General features: G+C 22.0%; 9 protein-coding genes across 9 annotated transcripts; 5 read left to right on the forward strand and 4 right to left on the reverse strand.

Annotated features, from left to right (window-relative positions):
• Window positions 1-302: 302 nt before the first annotated feature.
• PBANKA_1322900 (OPA3-like protein, putative) lies at window positions 303-902 on the forward strand (the record flags this gene model as incomplete). The annotated part of the gene is made up of 1 exon (XM_034566822.1): window positions 303-902. The coding sequence occupies one exon, from the start codon at window positions 303-305 to the stop codon at window positions 900-902; it is 600 nt and encodes a 199-aa protein (XP_034423381.1).
• A 913-nt stretch (window positions 903-1815) lies between these two features.
• PBANKA_1323000 (conserved protein, unknown function) lies at window positions 1816-2835 on the reverse strand (the record flags this gene model as incomplete). The annotated part of the gene is made up of 1 exon (XM_034566823.1): window positions 1816-2835. The coding sequence occupies one exon, from the start codon at window positions 2833-2835 to the stop codon at window positions 1816-1818; it is 1020 nt and encodes a 339-aa protein (XP_034423382.1).
• Window positions 2836-4393: 1558 nt separating this feature from the next.
• PBANKA_1323100 (conserved Plasmodium protein, unknown function) lies at window positions 4394-7264 on the forward strand (the record flags this gene model as incomplete). Its single annotated transcript, XM_034566824.1, has 1 exon — window positions 4394-7264. One exon carries the CDS (start codon window positions 4394-4396, stop codon window positions 7262-7264), a length of 2871 nt encoding a protein of 956 aa, XP_034423383.1.
• A 1737-nt stretch (window positions 7265-9001) lies between these two features.
• On the forward strand, window positions 9002-11530 carry PBANKA_1323200 (conserved Plasmodium protein, unknown function; the record flags this gene model as incomplete). Its single annotated transcript, XM_034566825.1, has 1 exon — window positions 9002-11530. One exon carries the CDS (start codon window positions 9002-9004, stop codon window positions 11528-11530), a length of 2529 nt encoding a protein of 842 aa, XP_034423384.1.
• A 446-nt stretch (window positions 11531-11976) lies between these two features.
• PBANKA_1323300 (pyridoxal 5'-phosphate synthase, putative) lies at window positions 11977-13509 on the reverse strand (the record flags this gene model as incomplete). The annotated part of the gene is made up of 8 exons (XM_034566826.1): window positions 11977-12002; window positions 12141-12184; window positions 12287-12404; window positions 12488-12554; window positions 12648-12736; window positions 12844-12904; window positions 13113-13385; window positions 13498-13509. 8 exons carry the CDS (start codon window positions 13507-13509, stop codon window positions 11977-11979), a joined length of 690 nt encoding a protein of 229 aa, XP_034423385.1.
• Window positions 13510-14368: 859 nt separating this feature from the next.
• PBANKA_1323400 (bax inhibitor 1, putative) lies at window positions 14369-15593 on the reverse strand (the record flags this gene model as incomplete). Its single annotated transcript, XM_034566827.1, has 4 exons — window positions 14369-14461; window positions 14643-14706; window positions 14839-14973; window positions 15148-15593. 4 exons carry the CDS (start codon window positions 15591-15593, stop codon window positions 14369-14371), a joined length of 738 nt encoding a protein of 245 aa, XP_034423386.1.
• A 1294-nt stretch (window positions 15594-16887) lies between these two features.
• On the reverse strand, window positions 16888-17469 carry PBANKA_1323500 (rhoptry protein, putative; the record flags this gene model as incomplete). Its single annotated transcript, XM_034566828.1, has 1 exon — window positions 16888-17469. One exon carries the CDS (start codon window positions 17467-17469, stop codon window positions 16888-16890), a length of 582 nt encoding a protein of 193 aa, XP_034423387.1.
• Window positions 17470-18689: 1220 nt separating this feature from the next.
• Window positions 18690-19589, forward strand: PBANKA_1323600 (biotin--protein ligase 2; the record flags this gene model as incomplete). The annotated part of the gene is made up of 1 exon (XM_034566830.1): window positions 18690-19589. One exon carries the CDS (start codon window positions 18690-18692, stop codon window positions 19587-19589), a length of 900 nt encoding a protein of 299 aa, XP_034423388.1.
• A 1104-nt stretch (window positions 19590-20693) lies between these two features.
• On the forward strand, window positions 20694-21653 carry PBANKA_1323700 (FYVE and coiled-coil domain-containing protein, putative; the record flags this gene model as incomplete). The annotated part of the gene is made up of 1 exon (XM_034566831.1): window positions 20694-21653. The coding sequence occupies one exon, from the start codon at window positions 20694-20696 to the stop codon at window positions 21651-21653; it is 960 nt and encodes a 319-aa protein (XP_034423389.1).
• Between the last annotated feature and the right edge of the window lie 1082 nt (window positions 21654-22735).

Here is a 22735-nt window from a genome sequence, read left to right on the forward strand (position 1 = left end):
AACTCGTCTATATTTAGTTTTTAATGAAAAAGCGGACCAAACAATAAAGAAATGACAGATTTAAAAGGAAATACAATATGTAAAATAACAATAAAAAATAAATATATGAAGGGTATTGACAAAAAAAAAAACAAACAATACATTACACAGATGATAATAGAAATACGAAGATATATTTGTATATGCGTTTTATTAATATTCCTAGTAAGGGGGGTGAAATAACGTTGGCAATTTAACAAAATTTATGAAGTGATAAAGAAAAGAGCTTTATAAAAAATAATAAATAAAAAAAAAAAAAGAAAATGATCCCTTTTTTTAAAATCGGAATTGTATTAGTAAGACAAATAAGCAAACCTATATCCGGCTATATAAAGAAAAAGGCCATAGAAAATAAAAAATTTAAAAGTATATGTATATTTTGCGGAAAAAAATATTATTTTTTTGAACAATATATCCAAAAAAAATTTTATAATTCCAATTTAACCAATGTTAATTATAGTTCTTATATAAGCGAAAGTAAATCTGTGAATGTAGGTAGTGAAATACTTGGAGAAACCATCATATTCTTAACAGCAGCTTTAATTATTATTGCTGAATATAAAAGAAATAGTATAAAGGAGTCAAAAAAAGAATTAGCGTTAAATCATAAATTAGAAACGTTAAAATTACAAATAAAAGAGTTACAACAAGAGAATGATGAAATTATGAAAATTGTATTACCACATAAACAAAATAATAGAGATAACAGAAAGTTTGAAGTTGAACATACAAATTTTTTTAAGGGAATTTACTATAAAATTGTGGGTCGACCTAGCGAAACAACAAATTATGATCAAACACCAAAAAACGAAGATGAAAAGGAAAAGGAAAAGGAAAATGAAAATACAAATAAAAGTGACTAAAACTGGTATTACATTAACCAATATATATATAATGTAAAACTTTACAAATAATGAAACATTTTTATGCATATAATTTTAATTATAGGATGAGTATATTGTTTTTAAACGTTTTACAATATTGGTCAATAAGTATTAGAAACTAAATTATAATTTTCAGCATATTATGATGAAATAATTCATCATTTTTTTGTGGCATGTGTATACAGCTATATATGCATAAATACAATTTTTTTTTTTTTTTTGAGAAATTTATATTTTATAAATAAATAAATAAATATATGTACGTATATATAGCTATACATATCGATGGCTATATATATTTTTTTTGAATGTTTTAAAAATTTATGGTTAATATATAGCGTTTTTGAAAATCGTTGATGAAATGCATTTGCCATATTAAACTTTGGAAGCATAAATATGCAATTCATATATACACATATATGAATATTTGTGCAGGTAATAAAAAAAAATGCATTTTATAAAAGACAAAATTTGGATAAGTTCCTTCGTATGTATTTTTGTTTTATATGGCGATATATATTTTAACACATAGGAACGAATAAACATGAAATTTTACAAAAGTATAATTTAAAAACAAAAAAAGAAAGAATAAAATAAAAAAATTAAAAACAATAATATTATTAAAATAAATAAATAAATAAAATAAAAACAAAATTAAATATAAGCATTTGTAACATTTACAGGATTAAACATTTTATGGAATATGTATAGTTATATTTACTATTAATGATCGTATATTTTTCACGCAATGAATAAATATTTATGTAATTTTCTTCATCCATCCATATTCCAGAAGGAGTTATAAACCCATATATGAGCAGAATATGTAGAAATTACGAACTTATGCATATGTGTGTTATTTTTTTTTCTTTCTTTTCACTTTTGTAATTCTTCATTTCTTTTTACTAGTTCGGTATTTAATTTGTGGAGTTGATGACAATTTAATTGTTTCACGACTCGTAGGAGTAGCCTTTATACAGCCCGATATAAAAGAGGATATTTTTTTAAAATTATCAAATTCATCTTTATAAAAATATCCATAATATTCATTAGTATCATCAGTACTATTATTAAAAAGACATAAAACATGAATATCTTTTTTTTTCGAATAAGAATTAAATACTTCATCACTTAATTTAACTAAGAATTTTCTATTATCAACTATCAGAGAATTAATACCAAAATATTTATTATTAACAAATATATCATTAATATAATTATATTTAACACTTTTGGTAGTTAAATTTACACTACTAATAAATAAAACACATTTCTTATTTTTGTTTAGGCATTTTGTTTGAAATTGTGGGAATTTACTAAAAAATGGTACCCCAAATACTAGTGATTCATGCACAAATGCTATAAATTTTTTTCTATTATTTAATATAGCATCAGTAATAGGTTTTGGTTTTCTTCCATAACATACTATAAAAGCCTTTGTATTATCACTTAAATTAAAACGTTGATAAACATTTTGTTTACTAGGTAATAAACTTTTACAATTGGTTATGGCTACATTTAAAATAGATGGAAAACTTGATATACTATTATTAATAACAGGGTGTATAACTTCCTTTTTGTCATTTTTGCAATAAACTAAATAAGGTTTATTGCTAAAGAATACTTCTTTTAATTTTTCTGTATCAGATACGTCAATATATTTGAACTTATAAAAATGTGTGTGATAAAATTCTAAGCATTTTTGAAAAAATCCAATAAAAATTAAAAATACAATAAATAACCCCATCAAAATAGAATATTTACATTTAGTTCGTATATGTTCATCTACTAAATATTTACAACCCCAACTTGTCTTTGTTTTATTATTTTTTCCCTTATTTGCATTTGTCTGGGGATCAGATCCCTCTTTATTATCATTTTCCTTATTTTTTCTGTTTCTCAGGTAATTCATTTTTTTAATTAATATATATATATATATAATATACTTTTAAAGAGTGTCTCAAAATTTTAAGATTCACGTTATCATTAATATTTCTGATGTTATAACTATTGGTACTATTTCTATTATTGCAATTAATATTACATGAATGTTGATAATATTATTAATTTTTATATAATGGTATATTTTAATATAGGCTTTTCGTGATTTGCTCAGTTCTTTTTCAATTTATTTTTTTTCGTTTTGAATAAGGGAATGCAATTTTCAAAAATATATTAATATCCAATTTTATTTAATTTACAGAGTTTAAACTAATTTAAATTAAATATAAGTTATGACTATTTTAATTGTTTTTTTCATCAAAAGATTACGATATATATTTATATATATAATATTAATTGAATATGCTTATATCTGCTTTTTTGTGCCATTTGGTTATACAAATGAAAATTTACAGCTCGAAACGTGTTTATCAAATCTTATTTTAAAAATATGTAACTTTTTAAATGATTATCAATAAATAGATATAATTAAAAAAACAATAAAATGAAAATTATAAAATACATATATAAATACTATTAATTACATGCGAGAATGAATATATTTTCAAAGGAATAACTCTACCGTATTTAGGGCAATAGGAATAGAATATATAATTGTATAATAGGTACAATAAAAATATTGAAAATCAAGAATTTTAATATATATTTAGCCATCTGTATATATAACCTTACAAGGTTATGTACTTTCCTCATAAAATATGATGGTAAGTATTTTTATAAACTTAAAAAAATAAAACATTATTTATAATATGTAAGATACCAACAAATATCAAAGTATAATATTCTTATATTAAATTATGCATTGTTTAATATTTACGATTTAGTGCTTTACCGCAATTTATACAACATCGCGCCCACTTATAGGAATTGTAATATATTCCATTTTTATATCATAAACATATAAATATTGTATATATTAAATATATGTATATGCATAAATATATATATATAATACATTTTCATCTTTTGAAGAACAAAATAAGGAAATGTAAATAAAATGCAATTTACAAAAGTGAAAAAATAAACCCTCAGTTCAATGCTAAAATTTTAACAAATTATTGCCATATTTTTTTAATTTATTACCCCTTGAAATAGTAGTATTTTTTGCCATATCATTACCCTTTTATTATGTTAGCTATGCATTTTTCACCTTTACTTTTTTTAAAATTTAATTATTTTAGCGAATATGTCCTTGTGATAATATAAAAATTTCGTCATTTAATCAAGCATATAAATCCATATACCCACATATATATATCAGTATGCAACAGTCTATATATCATATAAATAAATTAAATTCCCCCATCAAAAAAATGTACTATAATAATTTAAGTGGTTTATATAAACAAAGGGGGAAATAGAGAAAAATAAAGTCAATATTTTGGGCAAAGAGTATATTTATATTCTTTGTTATTCTTTAAAATCGAATAAATATGGTATATAAATGCTACTATATAAGTAAGACAAATATATTTTTCTTTTTTACAAACTGAATATCTGTTCAAATTATGCGGTATTGGGTAACTAGATCGAAGCATATGTTTTTTTTTTTTAAAGAAGAAAAAATATTCCATCAATTTCGTTCATTCCTTTTTGCTACAAATGACGATTTATATAACAAATTAAAATATAATAATTATATGATCAAATTAGTAAAAAATTTGAAAAAAAAAAGTAACGAAAATGTTGGTGGATATGCTAGTGGTAATGAACATAATGAGAATACCGGCATGCCTAACATTGATGCAGGAATGTGTTATCTTTATAAAAATGTAGATATTATAAAAAAAAAAAATATTTATAAGAAAGAAACGATGATATATAGTTACAAAAGCAATAATAATTTGATTAGTTTAGAAAATGCACAAAATGAAATAAATGAACATAATTTTAATTATAAGGTTATTAATATCCAAAATGATAATAAAAAAAAAATGTGTATAAATAATATAAAAAAGGTTTATATATTTATTATGAATAATTTAAATATTTTTACTGTAGATCATATTTTATTAATATTATATAGTTTTTTATTTAACAATGTAAATGTGGAATATTTAAGACAAATTAGTGAACATGTTATAAATAATATTTATAATTTTAAAACGAGTGAATTGCTATTAGTTCATTTATTTTATGTATACTATGAAAGTGATAAAGGGAATTCAAAAGAAGATTATTTTAATTACAATGATGGATTATTACATTATGATATAATGTCCCGTTGTATTTATGAAAACAATGAATTAGTAAGAAATATATCAGGGTTGGATAGCAAAAAGGAAGTTTTAAAAAAAATTATATTAACAAATTTTGAAAAACAAAATTTAACTAACCAAAATAATACTCAAATAAATGCTTTAGCCAAAAATTTAATAAAATATAGCACCTATTTATTTTATAAGCGAAAAGATGATTTAAATTTAGATCAAATCACAAAAATATATTTTTTATTTGCCACTTATAATATATATAATAACGAATTTTTCAATCATTGTGCTAATATATTTTTCGAAATTTTAAAATCGTTAAATCTTAACAAATTAAAAAATAAAGGCAATCATCTTGTAATAAAAAATGAAAAAGTAAATATTCAAGATATAAATAAACTTCACATGATTATTCAGTGTTTCTACTACATATCTGGAATAGCAAAAAAGGATACTATAACAAATGAAGTAAATAAAAAAACAAAAAATATATACAATACAAATTTTTTTTATGATTTTTACAAGTTTATCAAAACGAATTGTACCATACTTAGACATGCCAATACACACCATTTATTTTTACTATTAAAGATGATGGACAATATTTATTCAATTGAAAATGACATTAACTATGATTCAATTCATCAATTTGAACAAAACGAAGATGCTAAATTTATTATTTTACGTCTAATCGATGAGAGATTAAAATGCGTTTCTCAATATGTTAATGAGTATACTCCTACAAAATTTAAAAATATTGCCAATTGCATAAAAATATTTAACCATATTCCCATTCTTTATTATAATTATTATTATTCAAAATTTGGTTTTAATAAAAAAAATCAAAATAATATTGCAGTAAAAAAACAAAAGTCTGAAAAGACTTCCTCACATCTCAATGAAAATCATTATTTCGATATTTTGTTTTCCTCTAAAAAATGTGATAAAGATAATTCTAATCTAGACATTAAGACAAACAATTCAGATTCGCCTAAAATCATATCCGATGAATTAAACTACGTATATTTTTTAAAAAAAAATAATTATTTCATTAACATGAAAAATATCGATTTAAAAAAATATTTGTCAATACTCCTTTTAACGATAGGAAAAATTCCAAATTATAAACACATGTTAACTTATTTTATAAGCAATTTAGAAACAAGTACAAATAATATAAACCTATTATTATTTTATATTGAATCAATTAGTACTTATACAAATAATATATATATATTGTTATATGTAGATTATTTTGTCGAAAAAATTACAGAGAAAAACAAATTATCAAATACCTATAAAATAGGGGCCGATAAAATAGTAATATTATTATCATGCCTTCGAAATTTTATAAACAATAAAAACTATATTGACCATCATAATTTTTATAATAAAATGGATGATATATTAGAAAAATGTGACTTTGAAAAAAACTCTGAAGAATTTTTTATGTTATTATACAAAAATAAACCAGATATATATGAGCATGTTAGCCAACATTTGTCAACTATCAATACGAAAAATATTGTAAATTTGGAACAATTTCTTTTTCATTGCTCATATAAAAATATGATTATAAATACGTTTAACTGTTTAAAGGATTTATTATTTTACATAAATAATACAGTATTGATATACAATATTTTATACTTATTTTTATTTATAAATAATTACTATAATAAATTTGATATTAATACTTGTAGTGTTGCAAATAGAATAGCACAAATATTTTTCCAAAAATTATTTATTTTAAAATTTTTAAATATATATTCAGATCATCAAAATACACTTTATAACGTTATTACTAATATTGCGGTTTATATTAAATTAAATAAAGAGATGGACAATGATTTATTAAACTCTATTATTAATATATATTTGCAAAACGGAAGTTCACCCTTAAGTGACAATATTTATGAGCATATTGCTGATCAAATTAGATCTATTTATAATCATAAGTTTAATTTAGTTTACAAAGATGGAACTTATAATTTATCTACAAATCCTAAAATCGATCAAAAGGATATAATTGAATTAACCAATACCATGATAGAAAATAAGTATGATTTATGTTTAATTAATTTATTTATTTTATTTTATCAAAAAACTAACTTCAATAAATTGTATGAAGATATTAGGGATTATTTGTATGCCCATGTTACTGTGTAATTATGTTTTGCATTGGAAGCCTTGCATATTTGTACCCAATACATAATACTGTGTGTATCACTTTTATAGGAAATTTTATTATATTTATTTGTTTTGTTTTTTTCATCATTTTATTTCATTATGCATAGTAAAATTTCAACGATTTGTCTGTTCACATCAAATCAACTTTGCATTTTCATTCAAATAAACAAGTTGTAAATATTAAAAAAAATAAAATTATTTCTCCACAATTAGTCTACCTTTATATCATATTATGTAAATCCATAAAAACGCAGAAAAGCTATTTATTTTTTATTCTATGTGCATGGTATTTTCCCGATCTTTACCCATATATACAAGCCGATTTTATTTACATGAAGGAAATAAGAAAAATGTGTATTTGCCATTTTAGTGTGAATTTGAGATATTCTAATTTGTAACATTTTAATGAACAAATTAGTTTTGGAAAATAAGCATGTTATAAAAAATAATAATATTTATAAAATTTGTTCGCCTGTTTGCATATACTTAATCTTTAACTCCCATATATTAGTAATAAAATAAATGATCACACAAATAAATAAAATAGAAAGCTAACCATAAAAAACATAAAACAATAATAATTATGTAATAAATATATTAGTTCATTGAATATTTAAAAATGTTTAAGACACAAAAAAGAAAAAAATGCTACAAATGTATAATGAAGACCTAAATTATTTTCATATGTGTTATTACATATTAGCATGATAACATTCTGCACATATGTTTTATAATTAAATGAAACAAATTGTTAACAATGTGCTATGTATTCTTAATACTTATAACTATATATTTATTATTTTGTTTTATTTTTATTTCTTTATATTTTTTTATTTTTTAAATAAAACCTCAATAAATTAATATAGGAAATATGGTAAGCCTATTTTTTTAATAACACACTTGAAATTATTTTATAAAATATTTGATTACAATAATAATACTGCGAAATAAATTAAAAAAAAATTGCAAAATATATAATAAAATGATGATCAAAATATCACTGAAATAAACCGTACTTTGTTTCCACTTTTTGTAAAAGAAACAAAAATTGCTAATTTATTCACAAGTATATATGGATATATATATATTATGTAATGCTTGACGCACGCCTCAAATGTTTGAAGCAAAGCATATTTATATTTGAATTGATCATTCAAAAAGCATATAAAATAATTTCACATATCGATTTATAAATAAGTATTATATATATATGTATACACGCGTGTATAATATATATTTTCCTCTTTGTGAATATAAAGGAGTTTAATACAATATAATAGCCATTTTTTGAAAATTTATTTTAACAATTTGTAAAAGGAAAATTATATAGTGATATAATTTTCTACAATTTTTTTTAATATGAAATAATAAGAGCAATATATATAATAAGAAATTAAAATAAAGGGGGGGAGGCATACTTTTAACTTTAGTATACAAATTTGTGTTCATAAGAAAGTGGAAAAGCGTACATTAGTGATGAGACCATAAGTACGCTAAAAATTCAAGATATAAAAATGTAAAAATTAAAAAATTAAGAAAAATTTATAGCAACATTCAGTTTTTCCATAATACCAACAAAATTGCAAAAACCTTGTATACACACATAACAAAGGTAGAAACTGAAACGGAAGGAAAAAATATTATATATATATATAAGAAAAAAAGTAACGATATTGTAACCAGAATAAATTAAAGAAATACCACAAAATATACAAAATGAATAGGTTAATATTAAATAAAGCCACTTCATCAAATGATGAGCCAACGCCGGGGTACTTGTACAACGAGATATCTCAAATGACATTTTGTTCTAAAGAATCACTAAATATGGTTGGGGAATATTTATTAAAAAAATTGCAAAGAACTGATTTAAATGTCAAATTAAAAACTTTAAAAATCTTAAAACATTTATGTGATAAAAAAAGATCTGATTTTCGAAACTTTTTAAAAAAAAAAATAGATATTATAAAAGAATGTCAAAATTGTAATATTGTTCATGATCAATTAAAAGGGGATACACCATCGATGTTAGTTCGAAAAGAAGCTACTGATTTGATAAAAATTATTTATTCTTATGAGACAGTTGAAAATAATATTAAAACAATTCCAAACAGTAATCAAGACAATATAGTCAAAAATAATAGAATAGAAGGATTTGGTAATAATGTGGTTCAAAAAGATTTAAGTAATTATCCAAGGGAAAATAATGCAAACTATATTTATAATAATAACATCAGTGGAAATAATAATTTTTATGACCTTCCAAATATGAAGCAACAATTCAATGGAAAAAATATGGGCTATCAAAGCAATAGTACATTTAATAATCCAAACAATTATATGAATAAAATGCCTGGATTTGGAAATCCATATTTTAATCAAAACCCTGCACAAAAAACAAAAAGTGAAATTGCTATTAAATATTTGAATGAAGTAGCAAATAAATATATACCATCGTCTTTTGTAAATAAAATTAATAAAGTTAGTACAACTATTTCAAAAAATTATTCAAATGGATCTTTAAATATTCAAAATATAATAGGTGGAAATTCTTTTAATAAAAATTTTGAAAAGGGAAATATGAAATATTTTGATGGTAGAAATTCAGGATGGGTATCTAATAATAACAATTTTAATAATAATACAAAATATTATAAAAATAATAATGGAAAGGAAAAAATGAAAAACCCACAAGAATCGCAAGAATCTGGTCTATATGAAAATAAAATAATTGATGATGTATTAAATACTACTGGTATTAATAAAGTCCCTTGTGAAAATGTTGTAAACGAATTTGTTCAAAAATGTGATACATTAGATACTAAAGTAATTATTAGTATCATTACATCTAAATTAAAAACCAATTTTATGGATGAAGAATCAAATTGGAAATATAAAATCAAAGTATTACATGTTATTAAGCATTTATTAATTCATAGAAAAAATAAAAAAAGCAATGAACAAATAATAGAAACCTTCGAAATTCTATTACATAATTTAAAAAGACAAACCATGGAAGAATTATATAAATGTAAAGAAATTAAGCAATTAAAAAAACTTGCCATAGAAATATTTGTATTGATGGGTTTAAAAGAAAAGCAACAAAATGAAGAGACACTAAAAACGGTGCAAAGAAATTATCAAAATGTTAATGCACCAAATTTTGAAATACCAAATTTATTAGATTTTGATGATGATCCTATTAATATCACACCTACAAATAATAACCATGTTCCTACAGATATGTTTAAAGAGTCTAATGCGAATAAAAATTTTCGAGATATAGATATCGATCTCATAAATTTTGAAAATAATTCCAATAATAATACAAAAAAAAATGATGAATCTTTTAATACCGTGGTAAGAAATATAGATAATATGCCGTTATCAAATTCGATGCCAAAACACACAGAACTGTTTAATAGCCTAAATGTTAAATGTGCATCCAATTATTACAATAATGCTGGTACTAGTTTTAGTGACAATAATATTAATATAACAAATGAAAAATGTAGAGGACGAAATAATTCGATAAATTCATATGGAAAAGTAAATGATAATGCTTTTCTCAATGATTTAATTTTGTTAAACCCTGAAAATACTCAAAAGAATACTAGTAAATATAATGATAATATTATAAAATCTCAAAATAAAAAATCTAATTTAAATAATGGTGATGATTTTTTTAATTTAGGATCTACTGATAACACAAAAAATCATAAAGACAGTATTAGTTCTTCAAAAAATACATATTTTGAAGATATGGAAAAACTACAATTTTCAAAAGGATCAAATAATATAGATAATAAAAACAAATATTATGAACAAAATAAAATAAATAATAAACTAAATATCGAAACATTAGAAAGCGAAAATACTCAATTTTATGATAGAAATAATTTTAATAATACAAAAGAAAAAAATTCTAATGATGCATGCTTAATAGATATAAATGATCATCTTACCGATATTAGTATTAAGAAAAATAATAACGTTAACAGTTTTTATATTGATCATAAAGGATCCGCAAATTATCACACGCAGAATAATAATAATCAAACAGATGTAATTAAAAAAAAATATAGTTCTGATTTTATAAATAATTCTATAAATACAAATGATGATAAAATTAATCATTTTTTTAACACATTTACAATTTCTCCTAAGAAACCTGAAAAACCGAATGAAAAGCCGAATGTCAAAATTGACGCATTTGAATTAATGGCAGATGAAATGAAGTTATAATTTATATCCTCATAGTCATGCTAAATGCCAAATTTTATAAATACAATTTTTCTTGTTTATTTGGGACGCTCATATATATAAATATTCATGTTGGTTCATGGATATTTATTTTTATGTATCAATCATGTATTCGTAGCATATCCTTGTTATTATGCCCTTTTTAATTATATTATTTTTACTATTTTTTAATTTGATTTTGTATGTTAATACAGTTTATTACTTTTTATTTTTTTACTTTTTTTTTTTACGCTTTTTATTTATTTTACAATATATGTAAAATGTGATCATTATTTTTTTTACTTAAAGTTTATAAAAAGATCAAATAAGATCAAATCTTAATAAAACATAATAAATTAATAACGCATCAAATCCAAGCACTTTAGCATATTATGCAAAAAATAAAAAATTTTCATTACAAACCTTTTACAATGTGCAGCTTATTTTTTCTACAATTGAGTGTATGAATTGTATCCTTAAATGGAAAAAATGAAAAAAATTAAATACACATGCTTATTTGTGTTGTTTTATTTTCCACAACGTAATAGCACTTTTCTATTTACTATGAAAAGTTACGAAAATGCAAAATACTGATAAATTTTAAAAACGTTACCTTCGAAATGAGGTACATCCAAATTATACTTTTTTATTATAGAACTGAAAATCGAGAATATACAAGAAAAAGTTAAAATGAAATTGGGGCGATTAAATATTATTATATATGAAAAAAATATAATGTAAAATAAAATAATCACATACGCTGGTAAAAATCGTCCTCCTAAGAAATGTTTTTTTGTATAATTCCTTAGCCCTTCTTTAGGTAGCATTAATGATATGTTCATTTCTGACTCAACACATAGTTTTCCGTTTTTTCCCCCTATTTTGTATAAAATAATAAATTTTAAAATGCATATATATATCCCCTTAATATATTATAATATTTTGTCTGATTTTTATTACCTTTGTCTATGTTTGTACCTGATGGGACATCGATTGATACAACTACTTTTTTTGAATTGTTAATCATCTATGGTGAAAACATTCACATTTTAAAAATATAAAATTGTAAAAAATTGTAAAATGAAAAGCATATTTTTATTTAGGCAAAAAATCCACTTACATTAATCAAGGCGTCAAAAGGGCTACGAGGCTCACCGGAAAAACTAAAACCGAATATTGCATCCACAATTAAATTATAATTACACATTTCTATTTGTAAATAAAATAAAAATATAATAATAATATGCTAATATTAAAAGTAAAAGATGAATAATTCCCATATATATATGCAATGTTTTCACTCTAAATATTTTTACCATCCAGTGTTATTGATCTCAAAACAGGAATTTCATAATGCTCAAGTAATTTTAATAAACCCTTTAATAAAATATATAGAAAAATAAATAAACATAAAAATAGTGGATATTAATTATGCAAACAAATAAAATAGGATGCACAAATTTTTATGAACAAAAATATGTTTTTTATATCTATATGTTTCACTTTTTTGTGCATCCATTTCTATTTGTTGCTCACAAATGGACACTTATAGTTATACACATATATTTCGATTTTTTTTTAAAACCTTGAATAAAATTTTATTATTTTCCTTAAGGTAAACAACTGTGACGTCATATCCAAATTCTTTCAAATGACGAGCTGCTACTAATCCGTCACCTCCATTATTACCAGGGCCACAACAAATTATAATTTTTTTAAAATTTACAAGATCATAATTTTTGAAAATTATTTGTGAGATCGAAAGTCCAGCTAGCTCCATCAATTGGCTAGTTGTGTATCCAACAGCATCACTCATTAATTCTTCATCTATGATTTTGGCTAATGCCTGAGACAAATACTATAGATATAAAAAAAGAAAGAAAAAAATATGTAAATTATAAAAAAAATATGCACAAAAGACGTTTTACTTTTTTTATATTTTTTTTTAAATGTCATGTTTTTATACATACTGTTATTTTCATTGTACATGTAACAATGCTATGTATATTGATAGATTGTTATATATATATTATTTAGTTTTAAAATTCTATTCTTAATTTTAACTCCTTTTTGGAGAAAAATTATGGAAATTAAATTTCATTCCTAAGAATATATGATTTGAAACGCGCATACATTTATGCATACACATATATTATTTGTTTTCACTTTGCTACATTTATATTAACAAATATTTCTTTTATATGTATATATCAATATGAACAAATAAACATATAAAGGAATTTAACATTCTAGGAATGATAAATCTATATATTTATGCATATGCTGGCATTTGAACTCAGCACGTATTTAGGCCATATATGAGTGTAGCCTAATATAATTTCTTCCGTATTATTCAAAAATTAAAATAATTATATAAAGATATAATACTTTTTTATATATTATAGTTATAATAACTTTGTATGTGGACTTGAAAAATTACAAAACACCGATTTGTTTGTTTTATTTTTTTTTTTATCAAAATAACAACTTTGGAAAATAGTTTATATTCCATATGCGGGTTTAAATGCGAATAAATATATACATAAATTGTGAATTTGACGTAAAAAAAAGATAAATAAACCTATATATTTACATATGTATATTTATAAATTCCAAAACATAAAACAAATATAATAGTAAATATAAAGAAAAAACACTTTAATATTTCTTTCTCCATCGAAAAATAAAAATGAAAAAAAAAAAAGTATACACGTTTTTGTAAAATTATACATATATGCTTATACATGCATATATATTGTGTCCCATCATGGAATAAACTTAAATAATTTGTTTAGATTGATAAAACGAATATAATATTTGCAGGAATATTTTTTATATAACTTATTTCTTTTTCTTTTCTTCTTTATTTCCTAATATTCTCAATATATGTGTAAACAGTCCAACTAAATCGAGATATAAACAAACTGCGTGCATCTGAAATTAAAAAATAATAACAAAAAAATTGAATAAAATATAGGACAAAAAACAACATAATAAAATTCAAGTGTGTCATTTTAAAAAAAACAAAATGATAATAATATATATTATGCTTTTAATAGATTCATATGTATATATAAAATGATAAATTTATATTTTTTTGCCAATTAATTTTTACTATATAATCTTTGTTTCCTCTACGGAAATCAAACAAAGTAAGTTGGGTGTCAAATAATACAAATCTAAAAAGATAAAAGAAAGGTATATTTTTATCGCCAATTATATCAACATATATATATATATATGTGTGTGTAGATAACATTCAGGCATGTACTTGTTTTGAGATATTTAAAAATTTTTTATATAATTTATACCCCATATACATAAAGAATCCAAGATACAATAAAGTTGTATCGATAAATCTTGATCTTATAAAAAAGTTCATAAAAGAAATTAGGGATACATAGGAACATAAGGCGCATAAGACTGTTCCGATAAATAACGAGATTCTGTTAAAAAAATAAAATAATTTATCATTTTTATTTCGGTATTATATTGCGCATGTTTCAAATATAATATAATGTGTAAACTCTCGAATTATGTAAATCATCAAAAAGTGCAAATTCATAATACTATAAATGTAAATGATTGGATAAAATATATTTTTTGATTTTAGTTTTTACCTGTTTTTTGAAAATATAGCAGACAAAGAAAAGCATGAAAATATGGATAAACTTCCGAAAAAGGCCAACGGTAAAATAGATGGATTCAAACGATTAATATAAGCAATATAATCACTTATTAAAATTCCAATGGATGATGATATACCCAAAAAATATATTAATTTAGTTTTTGATGATGTTTGGGCATCGTTATATCGTGCATAAGTACATGACGAAGCTAAGGCAAATGAACAAAATAAACTAGCTATGGATGCTATAAATCTTGGAATTTTTATAATAGTAATATCAATATAACAACTCATAGCTGTTATCATAGTCCCGAATGCCAATAGACCATATATTTTTATTAAGTGATTTTTTTCATCATTTGTTAGTGGGGAAAAGTTAAAAATATTTGATAAGTTTATTTCCCTCTGGCGTCTTCTTATTTGCTTCAAAAAATCCATTCTTAAAACTTATTGAAAATTAAAAAAATAATTCACAAACAAATAGGCAAATATACAAATAAAAATATAATTTCTTATTTGCTAACGTAAATAATTACTTTTAACGAAAAAAACTCTTTCAATGCTATACTGTATTAAAGGAATTAAAAAAAATTTTAATTTATATTTTAAGCATATTTATTATGCTCGTTGATACTATTTACAGTTTTAAAAAATAAGGTAAAAATTAAAGAAATATGAAGATTCAATTTTTTTTTATTTAAAATAATATTGTTTTTTATTTTATTATTACCTTTAAAGTAAATATATGTAAACAAAATATATTTTTTTTTTCCAAAAAAAAACGTGCACGCAAGGAAAAAATAAGTAAAAATAAAATTATATTTGTTATGTGGCAATTCACAATATGAATAATGCATTTAAATACAAACATAAGGGAATTTATAAACCTTTTTTTATTCCCACTTTTTATAAAAATAAAATTTGGCTTTTTTATATCTTTGTCACTATACATTTACATTTTTTCACATATATTAAATTCAGCATATTTCCCCATAAGCAAGTAAAAGGATACCGCTTTGGGGATATTTGAAAAACATATAATTATTTGAATATGCTCATAATAATGGATATTATTTTGTGAATTTTTTTAAAGTTATATAATGTGCATATTGAGAAGACATATTGCTCATTTCTCTGTCCATGTGGATTTCGACATTCGATATAAATCGTTTTGTCCATTTTTAGGTATTTATTATTTATTGGAATATATTTCTTAATAAATATATATACATAATTATATGACTTTTTAATATATGTTAAATCCTATTTCTTATTAAGAATATCCTTCTTAAGGCATGTCTATCATAACAACCTTCATACAATATCTTTACATAGCATATCTACAATTCTGTTTGTAAAATTGATTGTACCGTAGCACATTTTAATATATATATATATATATATATATATATATATATATATATATATATATATATATATCACGGTTTTACTTCGATTTGGTTTTAAAGCTCCTAGGCCTTAAAATATATTTCTATATATATTATCAAAATTAAACGTTTGGTTAATTGTTTAGAAAATACTATGGTTTGTGCTAAAGAAAATGGGGAGTATACGCCATAATATGCAAGCCAATTAATTATGAGTTCGATTATTTTAATTAAAAAAACGTTAAACATAAAAAACAAAATATTTAATAACTAAAAAAATAAAAATGGAATTTAATAGCATGCTTGAATATTCATACGCATGAAAAAATCAAGTTACAAAAATCTTAATATTCGTGAATATGCGCAATTGTCCCATAAGAATAATAATGTGTACCATGTAAAATTCGTTCAATATCTTCTGCTTTTTGAAAAGAAAAAATATTTCCTCCTATTTGTAGAATTCTATAAAAGCTCCATACTAATTTTATAACAAAAAAGGATATTAAAAATAAAAAAATATGAATTATCATTTCTAAAATACCATAATACATATTATAATTATATAATATTTTTCGATGCCAATCAAAATTATCGTAATACCACTGGACGCTATGACTTGTACTTGTGTGATAAAAACATATCAAAAATTCTACTGCTTCAATCATATAATTCATTATAACTATATTATATGCTATATATGCTGTAAAGGCATTTTTATGTGTTATTGACATAAATATTAATACTGAACAAATGCAATTAAAAATAGATATTATTATAAATAATGTTTCATTATAATGTGACATATGTGTTATCATAAGAATTGACAATACTATTAAAAGCAATGCGTATATTATTGTTGCTGTTCCTATAGAGAAGCATAAAAACCTTCTCATAGTCCAACTTTTCATATCCTTTGATGTTAGCATTTTTCTTCTTTTTCTTTTATGTTAACATGTCTTGAATGATATGTACACATACATACTATATATATTATTTTTATTTGTTCTTATTTACTTATTCCCAAATTTTGTAAGTAATATATACAAAATATGATCAAAGTGTCCATAAAATGCCCAAAAAAAACGACACCACTATCAATTTAATATAATTAGGAAAAATTAATATTGCTGTCTACTTTATGTAATATGACTTATCATCTAAATATTTGCAAATTTGATATTACAACTATAAATCGGTGTTTTCTCTTTTTATTCGTTTTTTTTTTTTGTTAATTAAAATTTATATATAAAGATTCTATTCGTTTTTTGAACTTATATGTATAAATAGTTTACATTTTTAATGATAAAAAAATAACTAAAATAATGTAAAATATACCACACCTTTTATCATTACGCATATTATATATATGCATTGTTTTTTGGTGATTCTAAATAATAATTTGCAATATGGGTAATTTTTTCCTTCCATTTTTTTTATTTTTCCCTTCAAATATTTCAACCAACTAATAAAATGGTACCCATCGGATTTTAAAAAAATATATGCTTCCAAGTGCAGCATGTCCATATTATTTTTCATGGTATTATGTTATTTTTGAATTCATACAAATTTTATATCTCATATTATATTAATATAAAAAGAAAAAAAAATATATATGTCTATATAAATAGTTAGTTATATATTGTTTATCTGTAAAAAATACACATATTTGTGTGTGTTATGAAAATACTATTTTATATATCTCCATGAATTTTTTTAACCTCTATATCTACAAAGAGAAACAAATTAAACATAAAGAATAATACACAAGTATATGTATCAATGAAATTATTTAATTTATTTTTTTGATTTTTTTTTAAATAATTAATATGGAGGAATACATATTTTAATCATACACACAAACACAATCGATCAAATGAGTTGGAAAATAAATAAATTTATGAACAAATACAGAAAATATAAATATGTTTACATAAGGATATTAAAAAAATGCAGTAGATAAATTATAAGTTCGGTGGAAAAATATATATTTGTTTTTTCTTTAAAATTTAAATGAATATATCCTATAACATATCCCTTTCTATTCATTACCATATTTGAGTATGGAAATTTTATTTTTTTTACTAAATTAGTACATTGTTTTTGTGCATATTATTTAGCATATGTTTTAATTTTTTTAACGAAAAAAATGGAAGAAGAAAAAGTTATGTATGAAAAATTTTATTGTGCTCATAATACCTACAGATATCATTTAGATGAATTAGACTCGACTCAATTATACTGTAAAAGGAATATGAAAAGATTTATAGAAAATATGAAAATAAAAAATTCTTGTAATATGATAGCAGTTAGTTGTAATTTACAAACAAATGGAATAGGAACAAAAAATACTAAACAAAATATAAATAGATTATGGGTATCCGAAAAAGGCAATTTATTTGTATCTTTTGCATTTTTATGGGAAAAAAATAAAATCGAAATTCTCAAATGTTTATCTCAAGTTTCTACTGTTGCTATTAGTAAAACATTAGAACATTATAATTTAAAATGTCAAATAAAATGGATAAATGATGTTTTAATTAATTATAAAAAAATTGCAGGTTGTCTAATTAACGTATATTATTTACACAATGAGGCGAAACAAATGTGTTGCCCAAATTCTTGCTCGATAAAAAATGATTATATATATGTTGTAGCAGGAATAGGAATAAATATAGACTTAATAGATAAAAATAATTTATTAAATAACAATTTTACTTCTATTAAAAACGAAATAAATACCAACCCTATGGGTAATAACATCATAGTACCTAGTGTAGAAGATACAACTGAAAAATTGATTGAAATTTTCCATGATGTAATTAATAATTTTAAAAATAACGGATTTTCATTATTCTTAGATTATATAACATTACGACTTATATATAAATCAAAAAAAGTAATAATAGATCAAGATAATAATCAAGTTATTGGATATTTAAAAGGAATAGAAAATGATGGAACTATTATTTTGGTGGATGATAATAATAGGATTATTCATGTGAATAATGGTCACATGCATCTTTATGATCAAATAGAGAATACATAAATAGTTAAAAAATTGAAAATATTACTTACACATATAAATAATATCATCAGATTTTCGAGAATTATATTTTTACTATTAGTTACATTGTTTTAAAAGCATGTAAATATAATCAATTAAACTAACATCGATTTGAAGAATATTTCTCAGAGTATTTATAATATTTCATAAGGTTTTTTTTTTTTGTTTCGAGGTTAATTTTGATGAATTTTATCTTTTTTATTTATAAGCATGTTAAGTTTATTTCGAATGTATTGCATAGAGAATAATATGTTGTACCTTTACTCTTATATATTGTTCATTTCCCCCTTTGCCATTTCTTTTTTTTTTTTTTTTTGCTAATCTTTTATTACATGGCCACCTGACAAAAGTGGAAAAACATAGAGAGTATCCATTTTTTAACAATTAACTATTTTAATAAAAATAATTTTTATAGAATAAGAAAAACTATAAAAATCATTTATAAATAGAAAGTTTATATAAATTTTATTTAATTTTTTATGATTTATTTTACTACAGCTTTCATGGCTTTGAAAAATTTTAACTTAATTTTTATAAGTATATTTTTTTAATTTTATTTAGCTTCGAATAAAATAGAATTTAAAATGTGTGGTACAAATGATATATTTTCTATAATTAAGGAAATATATATATTTAATAGTAGTATATACAATATGTCAAGTCCGCTATTCTTAATAGAATTGGTTCCGAATGGGTCAAATTTATTTATATATATATATATATGGAGCATATTTATGGCGTATTTTTTAGCTACAAAATTATTCAAGAAAAAGTAAAAAATATATAAAAAAAAAATATTAAAAAAGATTTAAAAAAAAATATAAATATAAAATAAATAATAAAAGCGTAATTAAGTATATTAAGCAGCTGCACAAAATTGAATTAAAGGTATATCTTAGTAATTATTTTTTAAAATAGCAAAACTGTTATATGAATATTTTATGTATCGATATATTTATTTTATTAAGTATATAACTAAAAAAAATAGCGGTTGCGTCATCGAATAAAAACGAAAAAAATACAAAAAATAAAGTTTGCAAAAACACCTATCCCAAAATATACTTACGAAAATAATACTAAAAATATATGGGGCATCATCAAGATAAAAAAATTTCCACAAGTATTTCAGCACCACAATTTGTAGATGCTGAAAATATTGTAATAGATAAAAGAGGACATTGGGTGCCTGATGAGGAAGTAACCAATTGTTATAGTTGCAATGTTTTTTTTAATGTCAGGGTAAGAAAACATCATTGCCGAGCTTGTGGAAATGTGTTTTGCTCAAATTGTTCAGATAATAAAATAAAAATAAGTGAATACAGCTATTCAGAAAAAGTTCGAGTTTGTGATAAATGTTTTGTTGAAAGATCATCAACACAAACATTATTATTACAAGAAGATTTAGGAGCAAGAAAACAAATTAATCAAGATTTAAAAAAAGCACTAAGTGAAAAAATGGCTATGGTTGAAAGATTTAAAACCTTTTTAATAGAATTTGATAGTGAAATTTTAAATAATAATGATAATACTAATGATGTACATTCCTTATTACAAAGAGGGGAACAAGGATTAAAAGATTTAAATGATAGGATAAAATCTTATGATAATATAATTGAAAATCAAAAAAAAGAACTAGAATCCTTAAAAAAGGAAAAAGAACAAAAAACACAATTAAATAAAATATTAAATCAAAGAAATCATGAAATACAACAAAAAAATTTAAATATTAAAAGTTTAATAAAAGAAAAAAATGAGTTAACTATGGTAAAAGAAGAATCTGAAAGTATTATTAATTCATATAAAAAACAAGTTGAAAAATTAATTATTCGATGTAATAAACTTGAACTTGAAAATAAAAATAAATCACAATTTAATACTAATCACTCCTTTAGCAATAATAGTTCTATGTCTTTTCGCCAAAATTCAAATAATTTATACGATCATGCAATGAGTATATCCTATACCGTCTCTCAGGGTCCAGAAGATGAGCAACCTGATGAGCATTGTTGCAGTTATTGCCAAAGAAATGGATGCGCTATTATGTGAAGGATGGGATAACCACATATATGCATATACATATGTATCTAGGGAAGTGTATCAAAAACGATCCGAGTATATCCACGTCAGTGCGAATACATATATATACATATATATATATATATATTTGTTTATTATTTGCTTTGGGTTCAATTATGATTATTAATTTTATCTCTCTTCTTTGATTTCTTATATTTTCAATGATTCAAGAAGATTTACCCAGATACATGTGCATAAGCATGCCTACATATATACCCTTTTTAATCCAGGCCTTCATGCAATTCATATTTTTTTTAATTTGATTATTGCAAGATATATTAATTCTTGAATTAAGTATTTGAGCAATTGTTTTTGTTTTACTATTGTATGTAATTCTAATTAATATATACTAATTTAATTTGTTTATCACATAATATATGGTTTTATAAACTCTTCATTTATTTATATCTTTTTTTGACATACGATAAGTATTTAATCTTTTTTCATTATGCTCATGTGCTTTATTTTATTTTCCATTTTTTTCCAAAATACTTTGTTATATCCGATTAATTCCCTTTATGCTTGTTCATGTTCTTTTTTATAAATAATATCAAGGCATATTTTTGTTATGTCTATCGATATATATAGCTTATGCATTTATATATATGCAATTCCGTGTTTTTAAACAAATGGTTTATGTGATTTTTTAATGCTGATATTGTATCGCATATTTTTCAGTTTGCAAAGTGTATACATTTATACTTTTTTTTTACACACATATGTGCGCGTTAATATACTATGTAAGTTTTTATAAACTCATTTTTAAAAAAACAATCATAGTAATTAATTAAAAAAAATAAACAAATATTATAAAAATTTAGTAAATATTCTTATCCATGAGGATCAGGAAATTTTTTTTTTGTCTTTTCAATTGTTTTACTCTAACTTTTTTTTTGTGTATATTATATTTACATTGTCACACAATCTTGTTGTTGTTGTTTATTTTTAAAGCATATTCCGTCTTATTTTTCTGCTCTTTTAAAATAGCATTGTCGTTTCCCTCAAATTATTATGCTTGTAATATTTTTCAAATGAGCACAAAAACGAAATAA

Source organism: Plasmodium berghei, assembly GCF_900002375.2.
Source record: "Plasmodium berghei ANKA genome assembly, chromosome: 13".
NCBI lineage: Eukaryota > Apicomplexa > Aconoidasida > Haemosporida > Plasmodiidae > Plasmodium > Plasmodium berghei.